Source organism: Anomalospiza imberbis, chromosome 8 (genome assembly GCF_031753505.1).
Source record: "Anomalospiza imberbis isolate Cuckoo-Finch-1a 21T00152 chromosome 8, ASM3175350v1, whole genome shotgun sequence".
Taxonomy (NCBI): Eukaryota; Metazoa; Chordata; class Aves; order Passeriformes; family Viduidae; genus Anomalospiza; species Anomalospiza imberbis.
In genome coordinates, this window is record NC_089688.1 from 33,300,451 (window position 1) to 33,323,328 (window position 22,878).

Genomic DNA, 22,878 nt, shown 5'->3' on the forward strand with positions numbered 1-22,878 from the left:
GGAGATGAAAGAAGGGTGAAGTTCACTTGATTTGAAGCAGAGGTGTGGACAAAGTTGTGCCTTTTCTCTCTGTAGTCACTTGGGACCAATGCTGTCATTCAGTCTTTGCTAAAACCAAGTATTTCTACATTGCTGAACCTTCATTCCCATTAATTAGGTGTTTTTTTTCCATGCCTTTAGGTGATAACTGCCTAGCTTTCTGGGGTAAATTGGTAATTAATTTATTTCCTCCAACCTGCCAGTAGAATGAAATGGAGGGATGTCAAATATGCTCCTCTGCTCCAGCTGTGGTGAAGCCAAACTTGGCTGGAATTTCAAACAGGTCTTCGTGCAGTCCACTCCTTGGAGGTGCTCCTTGCTTTGGGGGAGGATATTTTCTGTTTGGCTGTGATACAGAGGAAAAAAGATCTCTTAGAGTCATGTTTGCCAGAAATTTGGGAGATTTGCTGGAGTGTCTTGCTCCATAATAAGTCTTTTCCATGAGCTTGGAAAATTCATTTGAGCCTATGCTGATGTCAGTTCTTTATACATAAAGTGCTAATTCCACATCTCTTTACTTAAAGGAACATTTTCAAGATAAAGTGGATTTACGAATATGTGTCTAATACCCATAATACCTGTGTGCAGCTGAAATATTAAACAGCTGATTGAGGGAACTGCTCTTTGTGGGTTTTCTGCTCGGAGAAGAAAAATGCTGAGTAACCTCATTAGCTCTGATGGTTATTTCTGTGCTTCGTTGGGATAAGAATGAGCAGCATTTAGTTCTCTCTCTCAATTTCCCGTTGTACAGATCATTGGAAGAAAAATATAACAGCAGGTCTCACCAGCTAAAGTTGGGATTTTGGGTTCCAGTTGAATGCTGTCTCATCAGGAGCCCAAATTGCTGGAGATGTTTATCAAGAAAATCTTGATTTTCTTAGGACAGGAGTGGGAGTTTTGTCATATTTTCATAGTGTTTATAGTTCAGAAAAGTTCCTTTTCAGCACACAGATGTTTTTGGGAAGGGAAGTGGTGATTGGAAAGCCTTGGTTGGTTCTTCCGAGGGTGGGGATTCTGAGCTGCTGTCCCATGGTGTGGAATCACTTCCCTGATAAAGATGTTCTCAGTAGAGGCCAAATTCTGCTTCCATTTTCATGCAGCCTGTACAGTTGGGAAATAAATGAGGGTCTGGGAGAGCGTGATGTATGAGCCCCTAAATGGATGCATTTTGTTCATATTTGAAAGGCAGTTCAGGCTGTCGTCATTACTGATGACTTGTGCTTTTAGAGCCCTTCTTTTGCATTTCAGAACTCCTTTGTGCCCATCTGAATAATAAATCACCCTGTTTGATTTGCTCACTGAGAGCAAATGGGAAATTACATTCTTGTTAAGATGTCTTGAGGAACTGGAAGTGTGGGGGAATGTTTTTAAAGGAACATTCTGCCAACTTGGTTAATACTTGGCTTTATCTCTTTTATTTTATGACCTTCCCAAATTCTAGGGTTTTCTCTCCGACTGCTTTATAGCAAAGGGAAAAAATCATGCCCTGCTTAAAAATAAAAACCAACAAATCTGCTCATACTTTTGATTGCCCTTAGACAAATGGTTTCAGATTTAAGCACCTAATGAAATGTGGGATGAGCATGAATTCCATCTTCAAACTCAAGTTATGGGCAGCAAAAAGGCAAATCCAACAAATAATGGGGATACTTGCATCTGATTCCTATTTGCTCTTTGGTGGAATAATATATTATTTATACAACATTGATTTCATTAGATGGAGGATTTAATGCAACTTTTCTGTCAAAGAGGAGAACATTCGATGTTATAAAGTAATGTAAACTCCCAAAGCCTCAGGAAGGTTTTCTCATTTGAAATATTGAACTATTTAAAGTTTGAACATAACATAAAAATACAGACTTTTATGTGCTTTTGCATGTTGCCTTCAAGTTAGAAGCCCAGGGAGCAGCCTGGTGTTAATGCATAACAGAAAAATGCTTAACAGAAAAAAACGAAGCTGAAATTAAATGTGTTAAACAAGTGAAAAATGAAAATCCTACAAAATTATGAAAAAGGGAAACAATGAACAGTGCAAATAGAATTAAACTCACCATTTCTATCAGTGCTCTAAACTAAAATTAAGTATTTTGGCCATAATGTTCAGAAATGAACTCTTTAGTGTAGTTTCTAAAATCCCCAAGCAGGTGCCAAAATAAAATTGCTCTTAATAACTTTGATACATGACAGGGAAATATGATGGCAGTGAATAAAAAAGGGATATAAAAGAGGCAGTTTGCAGCATCATGGGCACCTAAAATTTAGCCATATGCTCACAATTAAGAGCTTCTCCTCCCCTACTTATTTTTTTCTAAGTAAAATGACCTAGAAACTTGCCTTGTGCAAACAAGAATATGTTAAATTCTTGATTCACTGTGCAAAGACCTAATTCTTTTATGTATTAAAATGTCTGTGACTGAGTTTTACTTTAAGAAAAGAACAGAAGTTATTTTGAAAAGTCTGGCAATCCTAAAAGTCCATGATATTTCAAAAAGTTGTGTTCTGAGAAATATGGGGAGCCTGATAATGACATTAAATCAGTTTACAATTGACAGCAGAGGCCACGTGAAGTCCTTCTTAATCTGTGGTCTGTGGCTCTTCAAAACGCAGTACAGGAAAAATGGCTCTGTCCTTTATGGCTTGGGGACACTGAATTAAAAACCATTCAAAGCAGCACCACATTTTGATTTTCTTCAATTTTTAAACAAGTTCAGGACTTTTAAATATTAATACTTAGCAGTGGTTGAGGAGCATAATTAGCAGCTGCTTTATATCCAAGGGGTGTCCATCAGTATTATGAAAAAGTGCAATAACTGGAAGGGCTGTTGGGGAGGAAAAGGATGAAATCTCTGAAAACCCAGAAATAAAGTTATAATTTGATAATAATGTGGCACTTCCTCAATTTACTTCTGGGAATTCAAGGTAGTGCCCTAATAGATTGAGTGTACCCACATCCTTCCCTTCTCAGCAGCCTTCTGCCCAAGCCTGGATGGGGAAGTTGGTTGGATGGGAGGTGGAGGCTGCTCCAAACTTCCTTTCTCCTGACTTTTTGCATTCCCTTGTGGAGCTGCCTTTGCTGCCTGTCCCCATGGCTTCTGTAGGCACAACTCCTATCACTCCCTGGGAGGGAAAAAGAAATGCCAGGATTAAAAGTCCCATCTCATATTTGTTTGAAATTCATGTGCTGGCTTCAGCTGCTGCCTCCTGGTTCTAATGCAGTGAAATTTGTGGGGAACAGCTGTGCACTCCTTTCATCCCCAATGCTGTGGGTTTGGAAACCTCAGGAAAATGTGAATCCATTCACACTGAGATTTCTTGGGAGAATCTGGGACTATGTGACCCCTTCTGAGGAGGGAGCTCCTCCATCCCTTGTCAGAGTGGTTTAGGTTGAGGGGACATTAAGGCTCATTCCCTTCCACCCCCTGCCATGAGCAGTGACACTGCCATTATCCCAGGCTGCTCCAGCCTGGCCTTGGGCACTGCCAGGGATCCAGGGGCAGCCCCAGCTGCTCTGGGCACCCTGTGCCAGGGCCTGCCCACCCTCACAGGGAGGAATTCCATCCCAATATATATCCCATTTATCTCTGCCCTCTGGCAGTGGGAAGATAAAAGTCTCTCTCCATCTTTCTTCCAAGCCCTCTTTAAATAGTGAAGGCCACGAGAAGTTCTCCTTGGAGCCTTCTCTTTTCCAGGCTGTCACTTTGGTGGCCTTTCTCATTCCTCCTGCCAGCTATGATGTCCCCCTCAGGCTGTGGAGACTATTTATTTATGGAATTGTTTTACTTCTCTATGAGCTGATGGAAATCAAACATTTCATTGAAGCCTGGTGGAAACATTCACCAAGGCTTTGCTTGAGCTCAGCTTGTCCTCAGGAGGATGAGCTGGAGTGATGAGCTAACGAGCTTTGTTTGGAAGCATAATTTTGTTATTTCACATCAATTACCAGGTGACAGATAAGATCTGCAGCAATTGATGATCTAATGAGGGACTTGATGTCTTGTGGGAGAGCTCCTGGGGACTGAAGGTGGTGACAAAAGGACAGGTGGTGGCATCATGGAAGCTGACACATCACGTCACAGATGTCTTTGGTGGCTGGGACAAGGGACACCAAGTCTTGGGAGGAAGAAAGGACAAACCCCTTGCTCTTCTCACTGTAGAATCCCAGCATGGTTTGGGTTGGAAGGACCTTAAAGAGCATTGAGTCCCACCCCTGCCATGGGCAGGGACACCTTCCATGATCCCAGGTAGCTCCAAACCTCATCCAGCCTGGTCTTGATATTCCATAGGAGCTCATTTAGCAGGCAATTCATGATCTGGGGTTATTAATAATATTTTAGTTTACAGACTTGAACTTTAAGGTATCTTTTTTTGTTTGGCCTTTTTTTTTTTTTTTAATATGTTTTTCCTTAAATTTCAAGTGTTAGCAAAAGTTGCAAGGATAAGATTCCTGCCTAGAAAAAAAACCCCAGTAACTGGAAAAAGCAGAAGGCTTGTACATGTTAATATTTCCATTTATTAAGGAAAGAAAGAATTTTAATAATTCACAGGGATGCAATGAGTATTTTCCTTTTATGTATTCATATTTATCACTTGGCTTGAATTGTAAACATATTAATTCCTGCCTAGCAGTTAATGACTTTGGGTAATGTTTGTGCTCTCTTTGTGCAGAAATTATCCATATACCTCACAGTTACTTATAGGAGCAACCTAATCAGAGCTATTTCCTTGGCTCTGAAAAACATTTTGTCTTGCTCTAAGTAGCTTTTCTGAAGTATTTTTAAAGCATTTTAAAAATAATGCTTACATTTACCTCCTCAAGAGATGATGAGTATTTTTCAGCCATATCAAGAGAAGTTACAAATCCCACTTTTGCCAAATGGCAAGAGTGGGATGAGTGTTTTAGGCTCTGCCATAACTCAGGGTTGGTTGATTTGCTGCTGGGGTTTCAAATGTTATGCCCCCCCAAAAAATTAGTTGGGATGGTTTTAAATTGGAAATTATAAAAGTAAGAAAAAAATCTCATGTTTTGAGATTGAAAGATGGGCCCTGGGAATAATTGGGATGTTTTGGTGTTTTTATTTTCCCAATTTTTATATTTTTAATATATCTAAGTAGTACTGTAACATACAGAAATACTTGAATTCTATGATATTTTAATCATAGAATCACACAATGGTTTGGGCTGGGAGGGGCCTTAAAAAAATTTAGTTCCACTCTCTACCATGCTGTTGAGGTTTTGCAGTAGCCTGTGTGCTGATTTTAGGGTTTTTTTCTATTCTTTCTTAATATTTATTTTATATTTTGAATCCATCTTAAGCTGCTTTGCGGGTTTGGCTTTACTTCCCCTTGGGACAGATTCCTGGATCTCCAGGGCTGGGATGGGAAATCCTGGGTGAGTCTGGGCACGAACCTGAATATCAGAACCTGGAAAAGAGATTCTGCTTGGTCCTGTTGTTACTGTCCAGATGGGAGGAAAAATATGGAAGAAAAGAGATGTTAATAATGGAATATCCATACGTTTTCTTGGAATGGTGTAGGAAGGCTGAGTTCAGCTCTTGGGTCAAACCAGCCCTGTCCTAGGAACATTCCCTGTCCTGCCCCTGCAGCCCAAGGTGCTGATTTTCACTTTGGCACGTTTTAAACCACTGATTTTAATCTTGGTTTGGATTTAATTGCTTTTTCCAAGGAGGGATTAGTTCTCATTTAAGTGTGGATGTGTAATTAAAAAACATCGCTCAACTAAAGTTGCTTTTGTTGCCCGCACACCGGGGCCGTAGGTAGGGGGAAGCAATCCCAAAAACTGAATATCTATCTCTAATCCTCTGTGTTGTTGTTAGAACGTGATAAACGACTCCTTATTTGGGAGGGATTTACTTCTTTCCCTTCTGATTTCTGCCAGAACAAAGTTGGGGAGGAAAATAAAATTCTGTTATAAGTAATAATTTATTTCGCTGGTGGAAAACCAGCTCTTCAGAATGTTTTGTTGTTGCTGGAGTACATGGAGTGTGCTGGCTGTCACGAGGAAAATTGTCAGAACGTGTTTTGCACCTTTGGTTTAGTGAGAACAGAAATAAGTTATTCTCCTAAAATATTTTAGGTGGGTTTTGGTTAACTTGAAAGTATGAGAAGCCTGAATTAGCTTCATCTGGAAGCAGCAGAGCTTCCTGAGCAAATATTCCATTCTTTCCATCAGGAGGAGATCCCTGGAAGTGTCCAAGGCAGGTTGGACAGGGCTTGGAGTGAGCTGGGACAATGGAAGGTGTCCCTGCCATGGCAGGGCTGGGATGGGATGAGCCTTCAGGTCCCTTCTGAAGCCTTGTGCAGGCTGCCCTGGAAGGGAGGCTGGACAGAGCTAAAGAATAAAGCAGGGATTTACCAAAAGGATCTCCTCACGGATCCACCTTGGGCAGCACCAGAGCCCAGCCAGGGCTGCACCCAAGATGAACCCAAATGGTCCCAAAATGCACGAGCGCTCCCGGGGGCTCTCACTGTGATCAGCTCTGCTCCATTGGCACACTGGAGTTCATTGTCCCATTCCAGCTTTAGCCCATGCAGTCCCATCCTGCTTGTTTTTCTCTCTCCAGCCCACGTTGTTTGTGCTCCTGGGGCTGAGATTTGGATCATTTGTCCTTGGTGCCCAGCTGGAGCAGGAATTGTTTTGTCTCCTGCTCTGTGCAGAGAGCTCACCATTCCTGATATGGAGCCCAGACCCTCACACTAAAGCAGCACAGAATGTGAAAAACAGAAAAGCTAAACCTGAGGCATCATTGACAACCTAAAGCAGCCTGAGATTCTGTAATTTTGACTTTTCTGTGGAATGGAGAAGGGAATGAGGTGTGTTTAACATGTTCAGCTTGTTTCTTAACTTCCAAATATGTTATTGATTCAAAATCAATATAAAAGCAAAGTTTTTTGCTTTGCTTGTGGACCCAGTCCTGGGTCCAGACTGGTTCATTTACCTCAGGCAGTTTGTCCTTTACCTCGCTGATGGTCTCCTTTTGTCCTGTTGGGGTTGGATTTCTGCTGGTTTAGGCAGGATCAGAATAAAGAGCCTTTTATCAGCAGCATCCTCTTGGAGCTTATTCTGCTGAACGTTTTGGTCATCGTCCCAAATCGTAATAAAAGAGGGGTTTAATTAATTCACTTTTCCACAATAGAAAAGTTCATCTCCTTTTGCTTAAATTGCAGCTTAGAGATTGATTTCATGTTCTTTTCATGAGGCACCTTTGAAGCTCTTCTGGAGACTGCACATTGTTTACCACTGGGTTGTCTGAGAGAATCCCCCAAAGTCTTCTGAGCTGCTGTGAGTTTAATAAGAAACAAAACTCAAATTTAATAATGTTAGGGAAGAATTGGGTCATTCTTGGAGATTCAGCCCACATATTCTCATGTTCAGGTTCTGCAGATGAGGCCTTCCCTGCTCCCTTTAATTAAATGCAAAGTATTAAACAGGTCTGTGTTCCTTGAGAGGTTGTAAAATGCAGATATGGCTGCTTCTCCAAACACCTGCAGACACCTCCTGGAAAATCCAGAAACCTGGGCTCTCTTGGGAAAGGGAAATGCTGTGGAAATTTTCCTCTGCTCCTTGCAAACCTTGCACATGTTTTATAAAATTGAACAACCTGCAGAAGTTACAGGTGAAGTAAAACTGTGTAAAAGACAACTTGTGCATGCGGGACAAGGATAAAACTCCTCTGCTGTGGAGCCAGGCTGGGAGATTTGGGATTGTTCAGCTGGGAGAGGAGAAGCTCCAGGGAGAGCTCAGAGCCCTTCCAGGGCCTGAAGGGGCTCCAGGAGAGCTGGAGAGGGACTGGGGACAAGGCATGGAGGGACAGGACACAGGGAATGGCTTTAGACTGCCAGAGGGCAGGGATGGATGGGATCTTGGGAAGGAATTCCTGGCTGGGAGGGTGGGCAGGGGCTGGGCTGGAATTGCCAGAGCAGCTGGGGCTGCCCCTGGATCCCTGGCAGTGCCCAAGGCCAGGCTGGACACTGGGGCTGGGAGCACCTGGGACAGTGGGAGGTGTCCCTGCCATGGCAGGAGTGGAAGGAGTGGTTTGGCTGCCAAATTCCAAGGGAAGAGCCAGGTAAGGTGAGGACATTCCTGTAGGCAGAGAAGAGCAGTTTCACTCCTCTGAAGTCCCCTGTTTGCTGCTATTGGGTATTAATCTTTTCAGCTCCTCTTATCTGCCTATATTGGAACAGAAATTCTCACTTGAAATGTGACCTGTCTGGAAATTGTATTTCTGTTATTTACCATATTGATACATGCATTTGTGTAAATAGCATTAATTTGCTGCTGAAACATAAATTATCACAGAAAACTGAGCTTAAGTCAGAGAAGTCAGAACCAAGGACCAGCCTCTTATCAGTCCTTGTGTATTTCATCACTTTTCCTGCTCTTTAGGGAGGAGGGAATGAGAACATTGCCTGTGATGGGGATTTCATTTTGATATCATGCAAATGTGGAGAGAGCCCTGCCTTTATTTTCCCCACTGATGAGAGCCTAGCAGTAATTCCTGTCTGCAAGGACTGGGTCACCTTCTGCAGCTCAGAGAGCTGAGAACAGCAGCACAGCAGAGCCTGCATCCCACAAACCTTCCCATATGCACTGTCTTCTGTCCCAAAACCTGGGAAAGGGGACTGCCCCCGGGGTATGGTGCCATGGTTGATGTGCCGAGTGAACCTTAGGTAGGAATTAATTACAAAATGCAAAAGCTTTCCCAAAGAGACCTCCTCCTGCAAGGCGCTTTTTAATCCAGGGATCTCTGAACTGCGTGGTTTCATCAATTAAATTTGGATTGCAGACATTTCTTATCTCTCAAGCTCGCTGGGCCCCTCAATAAAGCAGTTGCTAAATAATTTACATGAAAACAGGCAGATGAGAAGCACCAAAAGTGGGATAATTTGTCTTCAAAATGGCTGTTGCTTTTAGGAGTGTATTCATCTGGCAGCATCACCTGTGTGGTGTGAAGATTATCATTTAAAAGATCATTTCTCTTCCTCTTGTTCCCATAATTTGTCATAGTGATACCTCAGTGCTGCAGAGACAATATCCCAGATACCTGTGGGCTGTCCCAATTACTGGGACTGCAGTGCATTCCTAACTGGGAATGCCACTTGTCTCCAATTATCATTTCCTTTTTAGGTTTCTCTTTTTCTTTAATTCTTTTTCCCGGTCTGCATCAAAAGTTTTTTACATGGCTTCCGACATTAATTGTGTTTGATAAATAAAATCGGGTTTCTCATTGTAATAGGTTTGGTTTTATTGTTCCTCCTCAGTGACTGTTTTGAAGGAAATACCTACAAGGGCATGGAGTGACAGGAAAACAGGGAATGACTAAAATGAAAGAGGGGAGATTTAGATTGGATATTAGGGAGAAATTCTTCCCTGTGAGGATGGTGAGGCCCGGGCACCAGGGTTGTATTCCCATATTCAGTGCTGCATTTTTTGCAAAATTACTTTAAAAACATTTTTTTTATGGCTTTTCCTTTTTATTTTTTATTGTTTGAGTACTGGCCATTCCCATAAACTCAGTTGTTTTCTGTATTTTATGACGCATTTATAATTTTATTATCAGCATTAAGAGATGTGTAAACCAAGATACCTGAAACAGATTTATTGAGGGCAGTTCTGTAGATTTTCAGTGAAATAATGTTTAGTGTAGCAGAAGGGGTAAAAAAAAAAAGAAACATGAGGAAAGGCAAATGCATTTAGAAAACCAGAAATAAATGTACTGACCTTGAGAACTCCTGAGCACTGTGGGTTCCATTGAAGGGCACTGTTCAATACTGACACTGCATGGAGCTCCTAAAAGAGGAACATTTTTTGGTTAAAATGGACTTTTTTTTTTTGTAAAAGAGCCTTAGAAACATGATAAATGGTGTTGCTAAAACATCTCATTAATTTTTTCGCCTGCTTTTTACAGAAGTTGGTGCAATGCACTTTTGAATCAGGGAACTTTTTTTTGTCTATTCCCACTGTGTTACCATCAACTTCCTAACGAATAAACCTTGTGCATCGTGAATTTCAGTGGAGCTGCTGCGGTCTTGGAATCACAGAATCATGGAATGGTTTGGAAAAACCTCAAAGCCCATCCCATGGATCCCATCCCATCCCATCCCATCCCATGGATCCGATCCCATGGATCCCATCCCATCCCATCCCATGGATTCCATCCCATGGATCCCATCCCATGGATCCCATCCCATCCCATCCCATGGATTCCATCCCATGGATCCCATGCCATGGATCCCATCCCATCCCATCCCATCCCATCCCATCCCATCCCATGGATTCCATCCCATGGATCCCATGCCATGGATCCCATCCCATCCCATCCCATGGATTCCATCCCATGGATCCCATGCCATGGATCCCATCCCATCCCATCCCATCCCATCCCATCCCATGGATTCCATCCCATGGATCCCATGCCATGGATCCCATCCCATCCCATCCCATGGATTCCATCCCATGGATTCCATCCCATCCCATCCCATCCCATCCCATCCCATCCCATCCCATCCCATCCCATCCCATCCCATGGATCCCATCCCATGGATCCCATCCCATCCCATGGATCCCATCCCATGGATCCCATCCCATGGATCCCATGGATCCCATCCCATCCCATGGATCCCATCCCATGGATCCCATCCCATGGATCCCATCCCATCCCATCCCATCCCATCCCATCCCATCCCATCCCACCCCACCTTCCATCCCAGGCTGCTCCAAGCCCCAGTGTCCAGCCTGGCCTGGGACACTTCCAGGGATCCAGGCGCAGCCCCAGCTGCTCTGGGAATTCCATCCCAGCCCCTGCCCACCCTCCCAGAGAAGGATTCCTAATTCCCAATATCCCATCCAGCCCTGCCCTCTGGCAGTGGGAGCCATTCCTGTGTCCTGTGTCAGTATTCTCTCTCCATCTCTCTCGTCAGCTCCTTCAGATGCAGAAGGCCACAATCAGGGCTGGGTTCTGGTTGTGATCTCTGTGAAAACCTTTTGGCTTTTCTTCCCAAAGGGCTTTCCCTGCATCCACTCCTGCAGGGACTCAGTGCTGGAAAAGTTTTCCTTTTAAAACAAGTTTTCTATTGACTGAGACAGAATTGTCAGAGATCAAATCTGGATCTGTGAAGAGCTTCTTGAGGTAAAGCAAGGTTTGAAGACTAAATAAACTGATTTTCACCTCTAAACTCCATGTCAGAGCTCTGCATTTTGCATGGACTTTTCCTGGCTTGACCTAAAATCGGTTTTGCTGCTTAGGGAGGCTCTGAACTCCTTGAGTCACATCAGGTAAAGGAGGTTTCACATCTTTTCCAGGAGCTCTGGAAGCAAAGATTGTCTCTGAAAATACCTTATTGCATCTTGATTGGCAGAAAGATGCTTCAGATTAATGTTTGTGGCAGCAGGAGAATGCCCAGGTATTTATCACTGCCATTATTGCAGGTGTGAAGTTCTGTTTCTGCAAGGAAAAAGGCTCACATGTTTTATTCTCTTGTTCAAGAGGCAGGGTTTGGCCTAAGGAAATGGAATATTCTGTGTATTCAGTAAAAAATGTGATAAATGGGAACATTTTGCACTTGTTTTTATCCTGCTGCTGTAGCCACCAAATAATTTTTTCTCTGAAGGTGCTGCTGAATTTACTGTGGGATTTTCTATTATGAGAAAAGAAATGTTTGTTTTAATACGGTGAGAAATACATGAATTGTTATACGTAGAGAGAAATTTGTGTGCCTTAGAGGGGGATTCTGCTTTGTTTTGGGTTCTTCTCCTGCCCTTCCTGGTGTGATCCTCTTGGGAAAAGCTTCAGGAATCAAACTCCCTTCAGGATGCCCTGGAAGCTGAAATTTCCATCCATATCTTTCTCTATTTTATAATAAAAAATATTCTTGAAGAGAAGAAATGATGGAAGATCCTCTGCCTTATTCATGCTGGGTTTTGTAATATCTTTATACTATAAATTACATAAAATATTGTTATTGAAATGAGCAAACTTCTCTGCAGACAAATTGGATTTTGCATTTTCACGTGGCAAAAAGATGAAATTTGGGACATTTTAAAGTTGGATTCTTATCTTGTGAATCCATAAGTGGTGACAATTTAATGCGTGGCTTCTAGAATTGATAACAATTGATTTTTAGTTCTTTATTTGTTGCTAATTAAGAGAGAATACAAGTTGTAAGCTGAGAGAAAACTTCATTTTTTTAATCTTTACAAACTCTCTGGGAATTGTGAGGGACTTAAATCCTTTCCAACAAAGTAAATTCTATGGAAATGTTCTGGAAGCCAAAATGTAGTGAATTAATACAAGTGATTTTGTTTGGGTTTTTTTTAACTATATGTTCATCCATTTATGTGTTTAGCTGTGTAGTCGTTTACGGCCACGTAAGGAAAATGTAATGGAAAAAATAAATTAAACTTAGGCTTTTTCATCTATTCCTGACCATGGTAACAGGGACATTTTAATAAGACATCACTTAGCTGAGTGTAGGTTTGATTCCTCTAGATTTTCTCACTATCTATAAAGAGCTTAATATTTCAATTTAAATATTTCACTGGGACAAAATGGACAAGCCTGTTTAAAACAGGATCTTTTATCCCCGAGGGAGACAGTGTTGGCATCTGTGGTCTCTCCTGCAGGGAATTCTCTTTTCATTCTGGAATTTCTTCGTGTTAATGTTACTTGTGGGGATTATGTAAAACTAAAATTTCCCTTCTTCTTCCTGCTCAAGAGCCATTTGAACATTGAGTGTTTTATTTTAAAGGCAATTCAGGAAAATAAGTAATTTTGGAGCATTCCTGTGCCTCTTCAAGTTTTCCCTCTGAACTGAATTTTACAGAAATCAGAAGTAATTTCACAGTTTGGAATAGCATATTCATTTTTTTAAAATATAAAATGTGTTTCTAAATAATCAGGCATCCTTTCCAAAGAAAAAAGAGATGCTTTGGTGTTGGCTTTAGGTTTGTTTTCTTTTAATGGAGCAGAATTTTCACTCATCCTGCTTGGGAGCTGGATCTGGCTGCCCTTTGGGCAGGCCTGCAGATGTTCTGGATCCCGTGCCTTTGCTTTGGGAATGCTTCAAACATGGAAGAGAATCATGGAATCATCGAGGCTGGAAAACCTCTCTAATGTCTCCATCAGGGTCAGAGATGACACAGAGTTCTATCAGGAGGCTGATTGGCATAAGTGCCCCCTTTGTTTCGTCCTCTCTTCTTTTACAGCATAGTTCACTACAGGTGGACCTGATTGGTCATTTAATCAAGACATTTCACATGATGGGCTAATTAACGTGGCACCCCTTGGGAGTAAACAACTTTGCACAAGCACCACGTGCAGAGTGTTGAGGATTCTTTCTCTCCAGCTCCCTAAATTTTCCCAGACTGATTCATGGAAAGCTTATCTAGCTTTCTCTCTCTCTGACCAGACTATGGCTTCCACACTCCAAGGTCATCGAGTCCATCCTTGCACCTAACCCAGCACTGCCAGTGCCACCACTGCCCCATGTCCCCAAGTGCCACCTCCACACGGATTTTAAATCTCTCCAGGGATGGGGACTCCACCACTGCCCTGGGCAGCTGGGCCAGGCCTGGACAAACCTTTCCATGAGGAAATTGTTCCCAATATCCACCCTGAGCCCAGCCGGAGGCCGTTCCCTCTCCTCCTGTCCCTGTTCCCTGGAGCACAGCCCGACCCCCGGCTGTCCCCTCCTGTCAGGAGCTGTGCAGAGCCACAAGGTCCCCCCGATCCCCCTTTTCTCCAGGTTGAGCCCCTTCCCAGCTCCCTCAGGAGTTCTCCAGCCCCTTCCCAGCTCCATTCCCTTCCCTGGACATGCTCCAGCCCCTCAGTGTCCCTCTTGTCCTACGGGATCCAAACTGACCCCAGGGTTTGAGATCCCTCAGCAGTGCCAGCTCAGGGGACAGCTCCTGCTGCCTGTGGTCACACAATTCCTGCTCCAATCCAGGTGCCAGTGGTCTCTGGCACACCTGGGCTCATTCCGACCCCTCAGCACCCCCAGGGCCTTTCCCACCGGGCACTTCCCAACCCCGCTGGCCCAGGGTGACCCTCAGTGTCCCTGGTTTGGGAAGAAACGATCCAGGAGAGGCAGGAATTGCAGCAAACTGCTGGCAAAATGTTTCTCTAGTGGATATTATTTAATTATCTTCCTCTCTGTGTGACCAGCTCATTTCTGAGCTTTGCAGTAGGGAAGGAGTTCCAGGGTAAAGCCTGCCACTATTTCAGTGAATAAATAGCTGAGAAATGCCCAGCACAATGGAAGCCCCTTGCAGGACTGCCTGGGTAAACACAGCTTTGCAATTATTCCTATGGCTCAAATTGAAATTGATTTTTTAGAGAATTAGGTACCTTTTTTCTATATGTTGCTTCCAGTGCTGGTCTGTAGATGATGACAATGATCTCCAAATACAACTAAAGATTAAAGGCAACTTAAGATTAAAATCTAATCATGTCGTTAGCTATTGCTAACTAGTTAGAGCATATTAAAAACATCTAGAGTACAAATATTACCTCTAAATAATTACAAACCCTTATTAGCATTAAGGGCTATTAGCATTAAGTAATTAAGAGTGTGCTGACTGCAAGTGATACCTCACAAAGAAAATGATGACTGGTGGTTGTACTTTCCTCCTAATATTAAATAGATTTTCCTTCCTAGCAGGGCCTTGAACAGTGGTTTGCAGGTGGGGATCTGCAGATCAGTGTTGGAGCAGGGATGTGTGTGTGTGATGGAATGTTGGCTTCGAGGAACAATCTGTATCAAAGGAAGGGTTTTCATTACCAGGTTAAACACCAAGATGAGCATGAATCATTATTTTATGCAGGGAAACGGGAAGAAGTGTTGATAACTGGTTAAAGACCATCACCCAGTCTGCTCAGCACCACTTTGGGGGCTCAGCCTGAGCTGAAATGACAAAATTTAACAAGTTTCTGTCATTCTAATTAAAACTTACAGCACTACAGAATCCCCTCCTGTTCGTGTTCCGTTTCCATTTGCTTCTTGTTTATTTTCCTGTATTTATTTTTAACTCCAGCAGCCATTCCAGGTTTTTCACCAGCTCTCCTATTGGCATTTCCACACTTGCACGTGGACTCCGAGAGTTTCACCAGCAGACATTCAACTTTGTTGTTCCTTTCTGATTCCCAGTGTTCTAATTAAGAAGAAATTCTTGTGTAATCATCCCTGCCTTCAGTGACACATCGTTGCTGCTGGCTGGGGACAGTCAGGTCCATGAGCTGCTCGCAGGGGTTGTCAGGATGTTGGAGGCATGGAGGATGGGACAGGGAGCACCAGTAGATGCAGAGGAGGTGGCAATCAAATTTATCCACATCTCTGGCTGCTCCTATGTTGAAAAAGGAATATTAAAACGTGTTTGGAAGTTTAACAGTTGATCTGAACCCATGGAGGTGCTCACCTGAAGAAGGGAAGGCTCCAAGGAGAGCTCAGAGCCCCTTGCAGGGCCTAGAGGGGCTCCAGGAGAGCTGGAGAGGGACTGGGGACAAGGCATGGAGGGACAGGACACAGGGAATGGCTTTAAGCTGACAATGGATAGATTTAGGTGGGATTTTGGGAAGGGATTGTTCCCTGAAGGGTGGGCAGGCCCTGGCACAGGGTGCCCAGAGCAGCTGTGGCTGCCCCTGGATCCCTGGCAGTGCCCAAGGCCAGGTTGGACACTGGGGCTGGGAGCACCTGGGACAGTGGGAGGTGTTCCTGGCACGGCAGGGGTGGCACTGGGTGGGATTTGTAGTCTGTTCCAACCCAAACCCTTCTGGGATTCTATGATTTTTTTTTTTTTCATACCAGTTTGCCTTGAGAAGTTCCTCAGGTACAAATTCCATCTTCTAAGTCTTGTAGCCACATGTATTAACTTAAATTACTCTCCAAACAGGTAAATAAACAAAAATATGACCTAAATTATCAGCCAGTTTGAGAATTGAGTTTGTTGGAAGGAAGCAGAGCTCTTGATCATCTGGAAAGGACTGGATTTGCCAGTGTGGGGTTGATGTGAATAAAACTAAAACTAGATTGCTGTCTTTGCCAAGCATTGGACTTGGAGGATATTTAAGTGTCTGTGGAAAGATACCATGGGCAAAAGAAAGTTTGTCCCAGCTCTCCTGAGCAGTCCTGAGGCATCCACAGAACTGAGCTCCATGTGCAGCCTAATCTGAGGCAGCCAAGTTAAAAAATGTCTAATTCTGCCTGGTGCTGGTACATCACTGAGATGGATGGATCATTAGAGGAGATGGGAGGGAATGGGGGCTCTGGAATGTTTCCTTGTAGGCATGAGCCTTTTTGTGAAGGCTGCCCTAGAGCAGAGGCTGGACAGAGCTAAAGAATAAAGCAGGGATTTATTCAAAGGATCTCCTCACGGATCCACCTTGGGCAGCACCAGAGCCCAGCCAGGGCTGCACCCAAGATGAACCCAAATGGTCCCAAAATGCACGAGCGCTCCCGGGGGCTCTCACTGGGATCAGCTCTGCTCCATTGGCACACTGGAGTTCATTGTCCCATTCCAGCTTTAGCCCATGCAGTCCCATCCTGCTTGTTTTTCTCTCTCCAGCCCACGTTGTTTGTGCTCTTGGGCCTGAGATTTGGATCATTTGTCCTTGGTGCCCAGCTGGAGCAGGAATTGTTTTGTCTCCCTGCTCTGTGCAGAGAGCTCAGCATCCCCTGATATGAAGCCCAGGCCCACACACTAAAGCAGCACAGAACCTGAAAAACAGAAAAGCCAAACCTGAGGCATCAAGCCCAGTGTTTGCTGTGCCGGGAGCTTGTTAGGTGCAGATTTGACAATTAATGTTTGGATTTTTGAGATGGTCCCATCTTATTTCCATTTCATAGTAGGAAACTTTGTAGAGCCCCAGATTCTGTTCTTGTTAGAAAGTTCTTTTGATGTGCCAGAACAGCAGCTCAGGTGGACTGTTCTTCCTTATTCATGGAGTTTGCAGGTGCCACAGAGCTCCCATCAGGTACCTCATCATCCTCTGGAAAATCCAGTATTCCCACATGGACAAAATCAGTCTTGTGGGAGTTTAGCTCTCAGCTCCATTGCAGAAGAAAAACAAATTCCAGCTGATCAGGTGGAATTTAAGGTTAACCTGTAAATTCTGTAAGTGAGAGGGCTCAGAGCACATGCAGGTGACCCGGTGTCATTTCGGGCTTAATCTCAATTACTTGGATTGATGTGGAAATAAAGATTTTAAATTGATATTAATGCTGAACTTAAAGGTAACAATAAAGGCTCTGTGTCTTTATAAAGAGAAAATTACTGAGTGTTTTCCTGGGCTGTGGTATGGAATAACCTGGAAAACAGCACAGAAAGGGAGATTTGCAATTCTATCAAACCACAGAAAGAATCATTTCCTTTATAAGTCATTCTGCTGGGGCTTTTACCAATTTTTAATGTTTTTCCTCCTGCATTCAGGACCAGAAAAGATGTGGACTTCATTAACAGGCTTTTAGCAGACAGGCAGAGAGGGAGGCTGGACAAGAAGCTTCCATTTATGGGATTTTACTGCATCTAGGAGACCTGGGAATGGGTTGGATGGTTACTACAACACTGTCACCCACCAGAAGGAAAAACTCAACTTTCTTTTGGTCACTTTTTTACTCGTTCTGTGCTTTGAGAGAGATCTGGATGGTGCTGCTCTTCTGGTTTGATGGAATTCACTGGATTTTGGTGGTGTGTATTTAAGCATCACTGTATCTGAAAGTAACATGCAGTGGAATGAAAACTTGGTTTAGCTCAATGCTCAATATGATAATTTTGAAAAGATTTCTTCCTTGAGCAGAATATTGACTTTCCAAATGCAAATGCTGATATTGTGTGATATTTTTAGGAGTGCTGTTTATTACCTTGCAGACATTTTAATGTTTGAGCAATTTTTAGATGAAGGATATGTCGCAAAAGCTTCGGTGATAAACTCATGAAATTGGAAACTGGGAACTTTTTGAGATTTTGTTTTGTTTTGTTTTGTTTCCTTGACAGAATTTTACATATCCACTAATGAATTTTAATGATAGAATTATCTCCACTGCATTCTGTGGTTCTCTCTAGCAATTTTATGTTTTGATAGCCAATATTATGTTGCATTATCCTAAATAATGGATTCCTTTCCTTTGCTTTTTGCCAGGGGAGTTTCGTGGCCTGCATGACAGCCATCCTGAGGCAAATGGAGGATTATCACTATGCCCATTTAATCAAGACTTTTGGCAAGATGAGGTCGGATGTTGTGGTGAGTTTCATTTGTTTTCTCTCTTCATAAGATGGCTCAACTTGTTTTTGGGTTTTTTCCTGTTACTGGTCATTAAATGCACTTGTGAGATGTGAACAAAATGTGTTTGGCATTACAGATTTAATATAAAATAATTACTTAGGCACTGTGTCATGCACAGGAGTACAGCTGGAGCTGTTCAGTGTTTTAAAACATGAGACAGTGGATTGAAGGCAATTAAAAGAAAGCTGTAAAAATAGTAGAGATGAGACATTACTAAAATCTGGTAAGCAAACAAGAAACAGAATATAAAAAAAGGCTTTCTTAGGAAAGGAACTTGCAGTGTTAAATCTTCCAGATGTCCTGATTTCATTTCTTGAAGTAGCTTTTACTTAGAGATCTGCTCACTTTCCCTTTTCCCTTTTATGCAAAACACTTTAACCTTAAAGATGCCCTTAGTTGTTAAATAAGCAATAATAATTGAAATTTGTCTTCTCAGAGTCATTGGGTAGCCTGGCTAAGGCAACAACCCAAGTTAATTAAAGCATAATAGAGGGGGGTTTATAGCTGAGGAGATAACTCTGTACTAACCTGAAAGTGCCACTGCCATATGGCCAGGCAGGGCTGGGAGGGGACACCCAGCTCCCTGGCTGAGCTCCACAGTTAGTGATCACCCATCCCCACTGCCACCCTGGGGGTGCTCCAGGCAGCTCCCACCTGGCTTTGGATCCTTCTTCAGCTTCTCTTCTTCCTCCAGCCCCACCAGAACAATGCCAGGACCTTTCCTTCGTGTAATTTTAATGTTTGGGCTTCCCAGTTTGGGTTGAATTTGTGTTATTCTTCTTTCTGCCTGTGTTGGGCAAGGTTTGAGCTCTTTGCCCTGTCCCAGTTTCCAGCCTCTTCTTGCACCTGCTCTGGCATCTGTAAAGCTCAGAGCTGCTGTTGTGAGAGGGGGAAGGCAAAGTCCAGCTGCACATTGCTGGAAATAGAATCGCTGCATGGAAAGGGCTGGGCCTCCTTTGGGATCTTGGAGCATTTACATGGATGGGCACCAAGAGCAGAACATTCCCAGACTAAGTGCACATAATGGGCTGAAAAGAATGGTTATAGCAGAGGGAAGAGAGAAAAGCAGTTCAGGGTCATTCCTTTGTATAATTTTAATGTTTGGGCTTCCCAGTTTGTGTTGAACCTGTGTTGTTCTTCTTTCTGCCTGTGTTGGGCAAGGTTTGAGCTCTTTGCCCTGTTCCAGTTTTCAGGGGCTGAAGCCTCTTTTTGCACCTGCTCTGGCATCTCTAAAGCTCAGAGCTGATTTTAAATAATATTCATTAAGGTGTGGAGGTTTATTGGCAGAGCATTGTTAATCCTGTGAGTAAAGCAAACTACAGGGAGTACACTAAATTTTCTTTCTTTTTGTTTTTCCATGGTTTTTCCACTTCTTTAACCCAGCATTTTTTTGTGCCACTCTCATTTGACTCAGCCAGTAGAACTGAAATCCAGGAGTCTTTGCTTTTAAACCCAGAGCTGGAGGTGACAACTGCACCTCCTATTGCAGAGGATTCCGTTTAATCACAAAGCAGTGATTTAGAGCTGAGACTAAATTCAGCCAGGCAGAAATGAAAAGCTTTTTCTTAAAAAAAAAAAAGGCAAGTAAAAGGGAAAACTTAAGCTGTGATTTCTTTTTCACCACTGGAGACCCTTAAATCTTCCTTCAGCCTCTGTTCTTGCTCAAGCAGGAGCTGGAAGCTCAGGGCTGGAAGTGCTGGAGGAAACTTTATGGTCTGTGTTATGTAGGTGGCAGGTTTAGATTATTATAATGGTCATATTTGGCCTCAAAAGTCCTCAAAAAGATGAGGTGGAGTGCAATAAACCCAGTGTTTTACCTCTCTGTGGAATAGAGAGTTTAGATTTATTAAGGAATGTCTGTTCAAAGAGGAGTTTCTTGCTTTAAGTTCCCTTCCAGCCCAAACTCTGCTGTGATTCTGTAAAATCAAAATCTGTGATTCTGCTCTCACCCTGAGATGAAATATTATTTGAGAATCAGGGAGGTTATTTCTGGGACTAACTGATTTTTTTCCTCTTTTTACTTGGTAAAAAATATTTTTATTTGAGACACAGGTGGTTTAGTTGACAAAAAATGCTGTTAAGGTTCTGCCATGTGGAGAATCTCAGACTGAGCTCAGGCTGTTTCGTTTCCATCAGTGGATGGGAATTTTTTAGGGGTCTTACCTGCTGTGAGTTCTATTTCCTATTAAATAGGATTTGTATTTGTAGTTGGAGAGAGAGCAGGAGTTGTAACCCTTCCTCCTTTAGTACAGGTTTTTATGTTCAGAAATAATTTGTCCTGCTTCCAGTTATTCTGAAAATAAGCAGCTTTTTCTTGTCCTGGTGGCTTCCCTCTCTTCCCAGCACCTCAAAAGCCCTGAGTTTTCCTCATAAAATGAGGTTAATTCATCCAAACCATTTGCTTTTCTATGAGAACCATAAAATGGAAAAAAGAGCAATATTATGAATACATAAACCCCAGGTGAGCGTGGGGAGCCTTTTATTTGATCGATAATTAGCTCAGTTGTTACAAAGCATTATTTAAAGTACCTGTGTGAGCGTGGGGTTATTAAAATGTAAATATCAGGGGATGGAAATGCAGAGCTGAATCAGCACAGTAGGTCAGAGCCCCCAGGCTCAGGAAGGAGCCAAATCATCATCAATGGAATTCTTTCACAAAACCCAGGAAGAACAAGCAGGAAATGTGCAGTTTGAGCTCTTGAGGAGTGGTGGCAGTGGTGACATCTGAGCCAGGAGCAGCTCCAGTCTTGCTGTCCATCCATGCCAAAGCAGCAGGATCTGTTTGCTGGGCACGGTGGTGCTCGGTCAGAGGTGGGATTTGCTGGTCCTTGGGGGGCTTTTCCCCGTTCAGAATTCTGGGATTCTGCCATCCTTGCTGATGTTGTGTGGTAAAATGACAGAGGAGCTCTTTCACCAGGAGTGTTCTGCACATGGTGGAGCCCAGTACCCTGGAGGTTCCAGAATCCCAGAATAGGGAAGGGACCTCTGGAAATCACCCAGTCCAACCCCCTGCCAGGGCAGGGTCCAGGTGGGTCTGGGATGACTCCAGACAGGGGAAATTTCACTTTGCTTTGTGAAATAAGAAACATTTACCAGGGCTTGGAGGGACAGGACACAGGGAATGGCTTCCCACTGCCAGAGGGCAGGGATGGATGGGATATAGGAAGCAATTCCTGGCTGGGAGGGTGAGCAGGCCCTGGCACAGGGTGCCCAGAGAAGCTGTCAGCTGGTCAGAATCAGCTGAGTTACCTCGGTTGGTTTCAGTCACACAAACCCATCCGAGCTCTTTTTCCCTGAATCCAGTGGGGGATGTCTGCACAAAGTGCTTTTTTTTGCAGCAATATTTGGGAAGTGAGAACCTCCAGCAGAAAGATGGGGATCAGGAAAGATCAGGCTGGAGAGGAGAAGGCTCCAGGGAGACCTTAGAGCCAGTTCTGGACCCTAAAGGGGCTCCAGGAGAGCTGGAGAGGGACTGGGGACAAGGCATGGATGGACAGGACACAGGGAATGGGTTTAAGCTTTCAGTGGGCAGATTTAGATGGGATTTTGGGCAGGAATTATTCCCTGGGAGGGTGAGGAGGGGCTGGTATGGAATTCCCAGAGCAGCTGGGGCTGCCCCTGGATCCCTGGCAGTGCCCAAGGCCAGGCTGGGGCTTGGAGCAGCCTGGGACAGGGGAAGGTGTGGAATGAGATGGGCTTTAAGGTGTTCCCACCCAAACCAGTCAGGGATTCTGGGGTTCTTGATCTCCAAGCCTTGTCCTCAGGATCTCTGCAGCTCCCCGCATCCACTGACGGGGAATTTGTGAGCCAGGAAAACATTTGAACAGAGCAGTGGATTAAAAGATAAATCTGCTGAAGATCCTGGCTCTCAGAGCTGAAGAAAGACTGATGAGAGCAGAGACTTCAGATTGGTTTCTCACTGAAAAGGTTACACAGAAACCAGTCTTAGTTAAAAGTCCAGTCGATGGAACATATTGGGGATTTTTTTTGTAGGCATTTGACATTTTAAAGATAGACCAGATAAATACCATTGCTGAGAAACTGTATCAAAGGGAAGATATTCTAACCTTGGAATAAAAGTTCATTTTTATCTCTGTGTGAAGTGGATCAAGGACTTTCTGCATGAAGTTCTCTTTTCCCCTTTATCTTTCTCGCAGCATTTGATATTACTGAAATTGTTAGATAGCAATTACAGATTCCCAAATTGTAGGGGATGATTTACATTGTAAAGTACACAAAGTTTCTGGTCCAAAGAACTGTGTGTTTATAGCTGTGTGGAAATAAATTGGTTTATGCTGTTAAATTAACTGTTCTTGGGCAGCTTTTTACTTGCAGAAGCAATTCCTGCTGCTCCCATTAGGGAGGGTCCCTCCGAGTTTTGGGATGTCCAAACCATTTCTGTCCCCTGCCCCAGGTGGAGGTGATGATTTGAGCTGGAACATGTTTTTATTTTAATTAATGAATAATCTCAGTTTCTGGAGAATATCCATGAAGGGAGGGATTATTCATCACCTGACTCCAGGGAGTATTTTTAGTGCAATCCTAA

General features: G+C 43.4%; 1 protein-coding gene across 2 annotated transcripts in view; it reads left to right on the forward strand.

The window, feature by feature from the left end:
* Positions 1–22,878, forward strand: part of DOCK1 (dedicator of cytokinesis 1) — a 273,275-nt gene that overhangs the window by 135,896 nt on the left and 114,501 nt on the right. For both annotated transcript variants that reach the window (XM_068198299.1, XM_068198300.1), the window contains exon 28: positions 18,189–18,290. In XM_068198299.1, coding sequence (XP_068054400.1) covers positions 18,189–18,290 — 102 coding nt within the window. The remainder of the gene's footprint in view (positions 1–18,188; positions 18,291–22,878) is intronic.